Genomic DNA, 13302 nt, shown 5'->3' with positions numbered 1-13302 from the left:
TCAAATGTATGTCAACACTTAAAAGTCATGAGTGAGTGAAATGTTAAGTGTGAAAGTTGCTTTCGTAGGATTGACTGTTACATCTACAACATACTGTGTACCATTAATTCATCACAGTTATAACTAGGGCAACCAGAACCCCGAGGGACCATGGAGTCAATGGCTAGTCACAGCAGCTCCATTCATTTACCCAGAACACTGGACTCACAGGCCTGGTTCATCCCAGCTGCATCCACTTCGCTGAGAAACATACAAATATACATGCAGGGCTAATGCCTGGGCATTTAGTTGAGGCCATGTACAATAAAATAGTGATATACTATATGATGGTGCCCTGTGAGGAAGCATTTAGCAGATATTTTACCAAGCTGAGTGTCTAATTCATAATTTGTAATGTGTCTAAATAGCTCTACATTAATATACGATTATCTCTAAATAATCATATATTCACAGCTGCTTGTGTCAAAAATAGTGGTGTTTTCTGCAGGAAAAAAGTTACTTTTAATAGATGTAATATGTCAGTGTGCTTCTCTCTGCAATTTTGAACCATTATATGGATCCCAGAAGCCAAAGTGTACTGCTATAAATAAAGTACTTCCAGCACAAGTAATTTTAGCTAATACTTCATAACTCTTGAATATTTAATGTATTTCTTAAATTAAGAAATTCTGAGTCCACATAGTATTTGGCAGTTTCAGCCTGCCTGCATGTAAAAGACTGTAAATGTACTCTTTCGTATGATATTATTGCCTTGCATCTGTAATTTCAGTTTTTAATGTCGGTGTTGCTAAAAGAAAATTTCCTCTAACATCACTATAGCAAAGCTTAAAAGTCATCTAAATAATGGTCCTGGTAGCTGACTGGGCTGAAAAAAGATGCTTTTTTGAGCTATAGTGTCAGAAGTATTTCCTGTCCTCTTGCATATGCAAAGTCAGACTGTGCCAAAATAAGTGAGCCTCTAAAATAGAATGGTAGAATGGAAACCATGTTTTCAATATATTCTGCACAAGTGTTTGAAATGCAGATTATCTCATCATGATATCCCCTCAAGTGTTTGCATCACTTCCTGGGTTTTATCTTCTTCGTGTCTTCAAGTCACATCATTTGCACTGCCAGACGTGCAAGGAAAAACATTTAATAGCAAAATAATTGCTCCCCCACCCCAAATCCCATAGTTCTGTAGAAACATATGAAGGTAAAACTATTAATTTAATGCGATACAGACCTAATTTAATATGATGATTTCTGTGACTGCACATTCTCTACACACATATGTTATACCTGGAAAGAATAATTGTTATTTAAACAACAATAATTTATACATGTAGATAATTTCTGAGATATTGCTTATGAGTTAACCTGTCCTCTGTAATTAAAAATAAATAATATAGAAAACTGTATTTTCCAAGATCTGGGACAGAAGAGAGGAAATGATATGGTAGTTACAAGACTACAGGGTTACGAACGTCAGACTTAAGTACAGCCTGTAGTTACAAACCACCCCCATAAAGCCTACTATATTAAAAATTCAAGTTATATGCAATGATTCGTAATAACAAACAGGAGCTACTTTGTGACGCTCATCAAAACATTACGCGTTTGCAGTGGCTCGTTGCGTTGTTGGTGCGTGAGCCTGAGGCAGGACAAAGGCTTTGTTCTTTTCAGTTGGACTGTCATACCCATGACCTCTCCCCGAACGTCCGCACTTTTACATTTGCATTTATTCATTTAGAAGACACTTTTCTCCAAAGCGACGTCATCTCATAGAAAATACAATGTGTACGTGTAAAGCCAACGAACATTGCAAAAGCGGATATTAAAATTTCTTTAATGTTTTTATACCTACGCACACATTCTCTCTCCTCCTCCCCTCTCTCTATTTTAAATACTGTAGTAACATTTCTTATTATTATCTCTTTCTATGCCTCTCTGTATGATAAATATTGTAGTTACATTTATTATTATTATTATTATTATTATTATTATTATTGTTGTTGTTGTTACATCATCACATTGTATTTTTATTTTTTCTCTATTTTTAAGTTAAAGATGTGTTTCTTTAATTTTTTTTATGCATAGAGAGGTACACGATATACTATATACTAAGACAAACATTTGACTAACTGATGTTAGACACAAACCATACCTAACTGTTCCGACTAATGTACAAATCCGACTTAAAGACAAACTTGGGAGCGGAACTCATTTGTTATCTGGGGACTGCCTGTATTAACACTCTATGGCAAGGAACTGCAATTAATGTTACACTGTATAGTTCATTTTCGTGCATGTTTCAAATGATTGGAATTCTCAGGGTGAAACAAAAATCTGGCCGTCCTCAAAACTAATGTCAAGAATCTGATTGAACCTGAAGTGACACAGATCTTTTGTGCCATGCTTTATTGCTGTCTCATTTCATGTCTTTTTCTTGGGATATGCTAGATGACTTATGCCTAGCAATGCTGATCATGTGGGAAGACTTTTTGAGCAGATCTCTTGAACACTGTTTTATAGCCCCATAAGTCTAGATGAACCCAAGGAAGACAAACACAAGGTTTGTTATCTTGATGAGGTCAAGACTGATGGCAAATTCACAAAATATTAAACAGGACAATTTCAATGTGTATTTTAGTGCATTATTTATTGGTTTATTTCATTTTTAACATTTAATTTTTGTTGAAATGATAATCATGTAGAGGGAGGCGCAGTGGCGTAGTGGCTCAGTGGGTTGGACCAGATCCTGCTCTCTAGTGGGTCTGGGGTTTGAGTCCCGCTTGGGGTGCCTTGCGACGGACTGGCGTCCCGTCCTCGGTGTGTCCCCTCCCCCTCCGGCTTTCCGCCCTGTGTTGCCGGGTAGGCTCCGGCTCCCTGTGACCCCGTATGAGACCAGCACTTCAGAAAGTGTGTGTGTGTGTGTGTGATAATCATGTACACTAGAGATTGCACCAATATGAAACAATTTTCCTAAGGCCCTGACTTTAGCTTGAGGTGAAAAATGTATAAAAAGTGCAAATAAATAAACAGTTTTCAATTAAAGCGCTAATAACTGAATGTGTACACTTCATACATGATTAAACCTTTTTAAATTAAAAATCTGTGAAGGAATAAAGCATAACCCACTTCTTTAGATGACCTTGGCAGAATCTATGCAGTACATGCAGAAAGCACTTAAACATCTAAAAAAGTTTTTTTTTTTTTTTTTTTTTTGGTAATAAGATATACTTGTATTTCATGTGCTCATACATGAATGAATAAATGAGTGAATGTGAAGATATTTTAAGTCCTTTCATCTGTACCATTGTGCGATATACATATTTTATTTTAGTATTTATACATAAATGTTTTAAGTTTTATTCAAAAAGACCTACATTTGTGATTTACAAAAATAATTCACTTCAGTCAAAACTTTGTATGACCACTGCCAAAGATAACATTTCTAAGCCTTCATAGATATGTCAACATGAATTATGCACATTTAGAGTTTACAATATGTTGTTCAAATTTCTACATTTCCTAAGTATTATTACTCAGCACAGAAGTCATTTAAAGACTTTTTTTGGAGCTTTTCCAGGTGTTTTCAGCCTTTCACTTTCAACCTCCTTTGCCTGAAACCAGTTGTCCAACAAGATTTGCCTATATTTGGCACGGTCCATTTTTTCTTTACCATCCTAATCCCATCATTCTTGACAACAGGTTACCTAAATTATGTATTTGGCTCTTTCAGGCCAAAGATCTCAACTTTAGTTTGATCAGTCCCCAAAATCTTCTTCTAGAGCATTAGAGATTCTGTCACTTAGCTTCTGGCAGGTGTTATTTAATGTTGGTCTTTCTTAGAACTGGCTTCCATCTAGCCACTCACCTAAAAAGGTCAAATCCATGTAGTGTCAAAGAGATTGTTTATCTCTCGAAAGCATTTCCCATTTGAGCTAAAAAAGCTGCAGACCTCTGTACTCTGTCCAACTGAGCAGCCAGAGTTGTTGTGATTTTATGCCACATTTATCCATTTTTGCTGCAATTTATTTAACTGGTACTTGGAAGGTTAAAAGTTTTGTTTTTGAATAGCCTCTACTGTTTTGCCTCCGAATATCTTCATTTCAAAGTCAGTGAAACTGATATGGCCTCCACCTGTGAGATATTAAAAAATTAATATCAGCATATGACTTTTTTCAGGTTGTGAAAAAAAAGTTAATATTAATTCCTAATGGCTTCTTCAATCTGTTGTCAAAATTTCTTTTTCTCAATGTCTACCAACTACTGTGTATCTCAAAAATAAACTAATAATGAATAAATTGCTTTCTAGCACTACACCCAGACACACAATGTCTACAACCGCTTGTCCCGAGCAGGGTTGCAGCAAGCTGGAACCTAGCCCAGTGGTGCAGGGTTCAGGGCTGGGGGTGGGCGGGGCACACTCTGGAGAGAACACCAGTTTACCACAGGGTACCCCAAGCAGAACTCGAACCCCAGACCCACCATACAGCAGGCTGAGGCCAAAGTCACTGATCCACCCCCCTCCCCCCCATTTTATAACACTAACAAAACTTAAATAATTTCTAGCAGTAAGAAATTGAAGGGCAACTGTAGTAAATTTTATGAATACAGACAAATTAATGGTTGAATTCTTGCACAGGAAATTCATGCTCTGGATATCCTTTTAAGAAGCATAGCACACAAAAAACTCACACACACATAGAACATTTTAATGGCTACAAATTTTGGTTACCAATGTGAGAATTTGTTGCTTTCATGTTTTTGTTTTAATGCTGGGAATGAGCAATCTGAGACTGACTAATATCATGCCAATAACATGCCAATAACCATTTCAGTCACAATATCTTTTTTCAGCTCTACAGTTCTGTGGATTTTGGAAGACGATGGCAGCTTGTACATGAAAGGGTGGCACCTAATCGATTCTACTGGTAAGTATAGGATTCCCACCACCATTAATACTCCCTCACAGTGACTTCTGGTAACCTCTTATGCTTGTCAGGGTCACAACACTCTGGAGCCTCTCCCAGAAAAAAAATGGGAGCAAGGCTAAGAAGGGTACACCCTGAACACAATGCCAGTTCATTGCACAGGTAGCTACACATTTACACACTCCACATTCAAACCTACACATGAGCAGCTATACAACCATGTCACCATATACCATTAATAAACACACTAAACTGTAAGCACTGAAACATACATACATTTTCAGAACCGCTTGTCCCATACGGGGTCGCAGGGAACCGGAGCCTACCCGGCAACACAGGGCAGAAGGCCAGAGTGGGAGGGGACACACCCAGGATGGGACACCAGTCTATCGCAAGGCACCCCAAGCGGGACTTGAACCCCAGACCCACCGGAGAGCAGGACCGTGGTCCAACCCACTGCGCCACCACACCCCTCATAGCACTGAAACAATTTGTTTCAATATTAAGTATGTTGAAACAAATTAATTATTTTTCCTATGAGCTGTTTTTTATGCTTTTATATATGATGCATGTCATAGTATCTAGTATGACTTCCACCCTGCCTCAATATTATCTTCTGGTTTTCTTCTGTAGTTCAATACTGGTCAGGCATGACATATTCTCATGACAGAACGGAACTTTTTTTTTTTTTGTTTTTCACCTCTGCACACACCTGTACACAACTCCTTTGAATATACATGTATATATTAATCATGTTATGGCTAACCTTCCCCACAATGAACCCTTACCAAAATGTCCTTATTTGGTTCCTGGTGCATTAGTCAGACAGTATATATGGTGATGTATATCTTCCTTTCTCACCTTAATGTGTAGCTTCTTTTCCCAAAGTTACTATGGAGCCTAACTCCTTGAAGGGGCTGGAACATAAGAGTGGGCTCATCTGAGATATAGTGGTTTAGGGATTGCTGTAGCCGTCCCTATATTTAGGGGATTTTGCTCGTGGATGGGTTATTGTTATGACAGTGTGTGAGACATGGCTGGTGTGGAGGAGTTATTCTTCAGGTATTTCTGCACCTTTGGAAGAGAATTCATCTTCCTTACAAAAGGAGGACTTAATACAGGTGGCTATTTATTATCAGCTTCCTATGTCTAGGAGTTCTAAGAAAAGAGATATTACAACAGCAATAGTTAAGCATTTGCAGAGGCTAGGTATTCTTATTGAGGTCTGAGTCTCCAGATGACAGTGGGATATGCCTCCTGAAGCATGTGAAAATGCCAAGAGGAGCATGGAAAGATTACCTTCATGCTGGAGGAAGTGAAACCTCCCCTCAGGATTGGCCTGCTACTATTAAGACCTCTATATCCCTCCTCTGTGGGTTCATTTCACCCGAGTGAGAGTCAGAGTATTGTTGTGTGCATTACTCGGGTACAGGTGGAGATCCAGTTACGGACTCAGCAAATGGAACTGGAACACTAACTGGCTTTTAGACACCTAGAGCTGGATGCTGAGAAAGGGGTGCAGATAAGGTGATTGGAGTCAGAATTGGAGAAATCAGAATTAAATGTGTCCACAGTCACAAACCCACCAGTATCTGACTGAGAAGTGGTGTCTGTGCCACTGCCTACCACCGGTTCTGGGTCTGTTATTGTGATACCTATGATCAATATCACTAAATATGTCTCTGTTGTGCCTACACTGAGAGGCAGAGATAGATTTTTACATTTTTCTACATTTGAGCCCCGTGAAGTTTCTCTTTGGTGTCCTCAAGAAATTTGGAGTGTGTTACCACAGTGTAAACTAGTGGGGAAAGCACAGGAAGTCAGTGCTACATTGTCCCTGCCAGACAGCTCTGACTATGACAAACTGAAGGCAGCCATGTTGCAACCTTATGAGTTGGTGCCAGCAGCACTTCAGCAGAAGTTTAGGAAAGACACAAAACCTCAGAGACAGACATTTGTGGAGTTTGCCATTTCTTAAATGTTGATTTAAAGAAGTGAACTTCATAAGATCACTGCCTGTGTCTTCCACTTACCAAAGCATATGGACACTATGCTATTAGAGGTGGTGTGTAGCACTGTTGACACGTTTGATGGTAGATAAACTTCTATTTATTGTGACATGAATGCTTTTTTTAAAAAAAAAAAAAAGTGTGAGGGTATTAATTTTGTAAATGCATTAATTGTTTCCAGGGTTATTCAAAAGGGAATACCTTAACAAGAAAATACCCTGAGTGGCATTACAGACACAGCAAGAACTTTTAGATATGAGACACAAAGTATGTCTCTCTTTTCCCAAAACGTTTGATACCAGCAGCAATGTCATTGCACATAATTAGATATCTGTTGTGGAAGGAAAATGACTGTGCAACAAATACCTTTGCCCAAATAATATTCCTGTGAGAGTATGTTTTTTTTTTTTAATACTTTTTTTGCCCTATTCACCATCAAACCATTTTTATTGGGTAAGACACCGTTATACAAGGGGTGAGTAAACTTAGATCTTTTGACTCTGAGTATTGTTTAAACAAAGGTGAAAAAACTTCATTTATTTCAATGGGGAATTTCATTCTCCTCCAAATCTATACCAGACATGAAGACTGCTAACGAAAATAAATAAATAAATACCAACCTATTTACTTAATTTACTTCACCCTGTCTGTGTCTGATGAGAAAGGGGACTTGACCTCAGGGCATATGCTCTGGAACTATAAGTGTTTGTACAAATGTCTGTCCATACATTTTTAGAATCCTCTTTTCCAGTACAGGGTGTGAGGTCAAATGCCAAGCATTCAGAGAGCAATCATGTTCATATACACAGACTTTGGGAAATTTAGGCTTGGCAGTTCACTTGGACTGGACTATGGGAAGAAACCAGAGCACATGAAGGAAACCCAAGCAAACATGCAAACCCCACCAAGATTAAAGTGGATTTGAACCCTTGCCCACATTCACAATGCAGGAAAGTTCTTTAAACTATATTTAACGTTTTCGCACTAGGGATTGTAACAACACCCAGATATGAAATCAATAATATCAAATGCTTTCAGTAAATCCTGTGATTTTGCTCTTCACACTGGGTTGCCAAATAAGAAGTATTTTTTACGTTATTTTGTTTGTGTAAATTTACAAATACATGTTAAAGAGGACATTTTCAAAATGCCTTGTACTCACTGAAACTACCTAGAATGAGTTTCACCCCACCTATTCCCACCTATTTACTGTATCCTTTTTGCTCTTTTACAGTAGGCTTCTGTTGCTCTTCTTTCTTTCTTTGTCAGATATTTAAACATATGTCTAGCTTGATTTGACGAATTTAACCCTAAGGAGCAGTAATTTACTTAAACATGCTGCTGATTTGTTAACCTTAGTAGAAAAGATAATATTTTAGTGGTTCTTTGTAGGAGACCATGATTTATATTTTGTCAGCAATCCTCATTAAACATTTCCATTTATTTACTTAGCTGATGCTTTGTTTCAAAGTGATTTCTAATGAACTCTGTGTAGTGTTATCAGCCCACACACCTTATTCACCAAGGTGACTTACACTGCTAGATACACTACTTATAATGGGTCACTCCTCTATACATCAGTGGAGCACACTCTCTCTGTCACTCACACACTATGGGGGAACCTGAACACCATGTTTTGGATTGTGGAAGGAAACCAGAGCACTGGGAGGAAACCCATGCAGAGAACATGCAAACTCCACACATGCACCACCCAGGTGCTGTAAGATAGCAGTGTTACTTGCTATGTCATCCAAACTAACAAAAACATTTTATACTGAATTAAATACTGTCCCTTAATACTTTCTTTTTATTCTTTAAAAATTGATTTAGGTAACAAGAAAGGCTCATGCTGTCAGTTAAAAGCAAACATCAAAGTAAATGTAACTACTGACAAGGGGTCAGAGTCTTCCCAGGCAGTGAATCCCGGTTGGTGCTTGTGGCCCAGATCCTGAATAGTGATGCACCATAGTGAAGAATGTTGTTGTCTTGGGGCTTTCATGGATAGCTTAGACCTCAAGCTTTTCTTTTCATCTGCTCCTTTGCGTCTGATAAGAATAGATGGTGAATGGGGCAAAGTAAGTTCCTCAAATTGTTCACTGCAAACTTTTCACTGTGAAGGCACAAAAGTTTTAAATGCTGGGAAAAAGTGTCTTATTAAAGTTACATATATCTAAAATGTATGTTAAAGCAAAATCTTTTGGCTCTGGAAAAAAGTGCTTAAAAATAAAGTTATGGAGTGTAGGGGAATTTACATGCTTTTTTCCTTTTTTCTCATTCATGTCTGCTAACCACTTGTCTTGGTCAGGGTTGTGGTTGTCTGGAGCCTATCACAGAACCACTGGACACCAAGCCATGCACATTACACAGGATGCCAGTCCATCACAGTGTAGCCACCATGCACTCAGACATGCATACACAGCAGGCAATTTAACTGTACCAATTCACCTGAAATGCATATTTTTGGACTGTGAGAGGAAACCAGAGCACCCAGAGTAAACCCACATAAACATGGGGAGAGCATGTGGCCTTAACATAAACTGAGGTGGAGCCAAACCTACTCCCGAAAAGTCCAGGTGCTGTAGAATACCTGCTGCACCATAATGCCTCCTGTTTCCTTTTTTTTTTTTTTCTTTTCCTGAATTTGCCTATGTTTTTTTTTTGAATTCCTATGACATTTTCTCCTGTCTGAAACAGCAGACAGCTGCTGAGATGCACATATTTAATTTAAATACCCGCCAATCTCATGTCTTTAAAAAAGAATCACGTACGAAGGACAACAAGAAGGAACATTATGGCACAGAGTAGTGGGTTCCCTCATGCAGCATCCTGCTACAGTCCCAGAATTAACATCCCTCCTTTCACAGAAAGATGCTTTTTAACTTCTGGAAGGAGATGAAAATCAGCAAAAAACAGGTCAAATGACAGTAGCTTGATAACACTGTTAAATCCAACTCATGTTCTTGGGTAAACAAAGTTTCATTTGTACATTTATTTACTTAGCAGACACTTTTTCTCCAAAGCAACTTCTCATGAACTGTATGTAGTGTTATCAGCCCACACACCTTATTCACCAAGGTGACTTACACTGCTAGATACACTACTTATAATGGGTCACTCCTCTATACATCAGTGGAACACACTCTCTGTTACTCACACACTATGGGAGAACCTGAACAGCATGTCTTTGGATTGTGGAAGGAAACCCATGCAGGTACAGGGAGAACATGCAAACTCCACCCATGCTGATCAAACCCATGTCCTCTCATACCACCCAGATGCTGTAAGACAGCAGCACTACTCATTGTGCTACCATGCTGCCCTTTGATAATTTTTTTGAAATTTTTTCCTTATGTGATATGCTTTAGAACATTTTGCACAATTCGTTCATTTTACTGCTCTTGTGTTTTTGGTTAAGACTGTAATACTTTGAAAAAAGAGGCCGCATTTAATGTACTCTGTATCTGTAAAATCGAAGTTTACCACAATTATACACAATTTTCTATTTGTTAACATAAATTTTAGCAATGCACAGCTGAAATCTTTAAATGCTATTTTTCTTTTATATTATGTGATCTGACTTTGTAAACCTGACAATCACATAAATCAAATATGTAGAACAGCCATATGGTGCACTGAACATATGCAAATTCACAGTTCCAGAACATATTTAACATATTTTGCCCAAAACAATCAAGACTGTTTTTCAGTCTGATAATGTCATTACCTTGTTTAAATTTCTTATTAATTTCTGAGAGTATTTTCTGGATGATTGTTCCATTTCTAAATATTCCACATACACTTGAATACCATTTTTCTTCTTTGTCTGATACACAGAAAGGAAAGACTTAATCTGTAAACCTAAGCCATTGATAGTACGATTGCTGCAATTTCTTTAAAGAGTTCTACTTGTGTAATTCCTGAGCAACTACAGAAGTTGTAACAAACTTCAGTGATGGAGACTGGAGAGTTCAGCTGAGTGCACAGCAAGTATACTACTTATTTTGAGCTTAAATGCTTCAGACTTATGAGTAAAAATAAATAAAATATAGTGAGCACACACTTCATTATAAAATCATACAGACTGAATGGATAAATGGTATTTTAAAATGTTATTTGCAAATATTTTATACATTTCAAAATATTCAAAAGGTGATTCACAGTAAATCAGGACGTTTAATCATTTCTATATATTTTTGTTTTCAGTTCTTGTTAAAAAGAAAATTTTTTTACATATTTTTTACTGTAGGGGGGTGCTGTGGCGCAGTGGGTTGGACCACAGTCCTGCCTTCCGGTGGGTCTGAGGTTCAAGTCCCGCTTGGGGTGCCCTGCGACGGACTGGCGTCCCGTCCTGTGTGTGTCCCCTTCCCCTCCGGCCTTACGCCCTGTGTTACCGGGTAGGCTCCGGTTCCCCGTGACCCCGTATGGGAGGAGCGGTTCTGAAAATGTGTGTGTGTGTGTGTGTGTATTTTTTACTGTCAAAAAGTTAAAAGATGGACCAACATGTGACACTGCTAGGCTGCAAGCAACAGTGGTTTGCAAAGACAGCAGATCCTACCAACTATACGACACACATAAAAAAGTAAAACTAAAAGGAACACAATTTTTCAGAATGTATGTCAATGAAACATATAATAAAAAAAAGCAAACATATTTGTCCCTTAGTCCAGCCTGACTGTTTGAAATAACAGTGTTAAAGGCCAGTGTTACTGAGACAACTACTAGCTGGTCATCCTGACAATAAATTACACATTGCAACACAAAATACCTTACTGCTTCACTGTTGTGCAAAATCAATTTTTCTGTTCAAGTTAAATTATATAACTTCTAGCTGAGATATTTTGATTGCTGTGTTTATGCTGTCAACCCATAGAGGCCTTCCAGGAAACATTCCTACAAATGGAAAGTGGCTGCCACAAGTCATTGTGAAAATACAAAAAAAATTGCTATATTCCAGACTTTACAATCAGCAGTAATAATTTCATCTTTTTCCAGTTAAACTGTAAATCATAAATGCTGGGTTCTAGGGTCAATTTGTTCTGTGAATAAATTTGTGAAAATTATTTTTACCAAGCATAATGATACCAGCACAGATATTCATATTGGGCAGCACAGTGGCGCAGTGAGTAGTGCTGCTGTCTCACAATGCCTGGGTGGTGTGAGAGGCATGGGTTTGATCCCCCTTCACTCTGTGTGGAGTTTGCATGTTCTCCCTGTGTCTGTGTGGGTTTCTTTCCACAGTCTAAAGACATGCTGTTGAGGTTCACCCATAGTGTGTGAGTAACAGAGAGTGTGTTCCACTGATGTATAGAGGAGTGACCCATTGTAAGTAGTGTATCTAGCAGTGTAAGTCACCTTGGTGAATAAAGTGTGTGCTGGTAACACTATATAGAGTTCACTGGAAGTTGCTTTGGTGAAAAGTGTCTGCTAAATAAGTGAATGTGCTACTGCTGTTGGTGAAATAGATAATATTCCATGTTGAAGTTTCTGTAGTACATGCATCTTTAAAAACCAAATTAACTAACTTCTCATAAAAATGAAACAATCATCATAGCCTTTACCTAAGTTTCTGTTTAAGCATAAAATCTTGTTGAGTAACTTTACATTTTTCAGAACATTCTTTGGAATCAGCTAAATCTGTCATGGAAATAATTTTTAGTAAAATAGGTCAGCAAGGCTAGAAGCATTTTGTCAGGAAAAGTTTAATCCACCAATATGTCTAATAAAGGTCCTAATTAATACTTTAGATTCACGTCTCTGTTTGTATTTCACTCAGAAATATATCTTTCAGATCCCATATTCTTTTAATAAATGTTTAATCATCCTCTTTATATAACATTTTACGTGCTCTGTGATACCTGTAGGCATTTTAAGCATGTAAGTGAATAACTTTTAATGAATTCGGGATACCAGGGCTATTGAAGATAGCTGTCTGGTTTCAATTTCAGGGTTGTCCAAAGTGCATTAGTTAAAATAACTTCCTATACCGAGTCCTTAATATATTGCAAAATTGCATAGGCTTTAAGTTGCTCAGTTTGTCTTCTATATTAAATTTGGATAGTATATTTCCATGGCAAACTTTAAATGGAGAATGAACAAACAGATTGTAAGTGTGGATTTCAGTGTCCCAACTCTATGTAGGATACTCCTTGAATGTAAAGTGAAAGAGAGATACCAGGTGCCTTCTTTTAATACCAATAATCAGTATATAGTTGTATAATCAGTCAAAGTTTTTTCAAACTTTTGGTGAAATTTAATATTTAGTTTCAGGGGGGTGCGGTGGCGCAGTGGGTTGAACCAGGTCCTGCTCTCTGGTGGGTCTGGGGTTCAAGTCCCACTTGGGGTGCCTTGCGACAGACTGGCATCCCGTCCTGGGT

The 13302-nt window shown here is 38.0% G+C and overlaps 1 protein-coding gene across 1 annotated transcript in view; it reads left to right on the top strand.

The window, feature by feature from the left end:
• sorcs1 (sortilin-related VPS10 domain containing receptor 1) overlaps positions 1-13302 on the top strand; it is a 167158-nt gene that overhangs the window by 103746 nt on the left and 50110 nt on the right. The window contains exon 5 of the mRNA XM_018751120.2: positions 4846-4919. Coding sequence (XP_018606636.1) covers positions 4846-4919 — 74 coding nt within the window. The remainder of the gene's footprint in view (positions 1-4845; positions 4920-13302) is intronic.

The sequence above is a fragment of the Scleropages formosus genome, chromosome 16 (assembly GCF_900964775.1).
Source record: "Scleropages formosus chromosome 16, fSclFor1.1, whole genome shotgun sequence".
In the NCBI taxonomy this organism is placed as follows: Eukaryota; Metazoa; Chordata; class Actinopteri; order Osteoglossiformes; family Osteoglossidae; genus Scleropages; species Scleropages formosus.
This window is presented reverse-complemented; position numbering and strand designations above follow the sequence as displayed.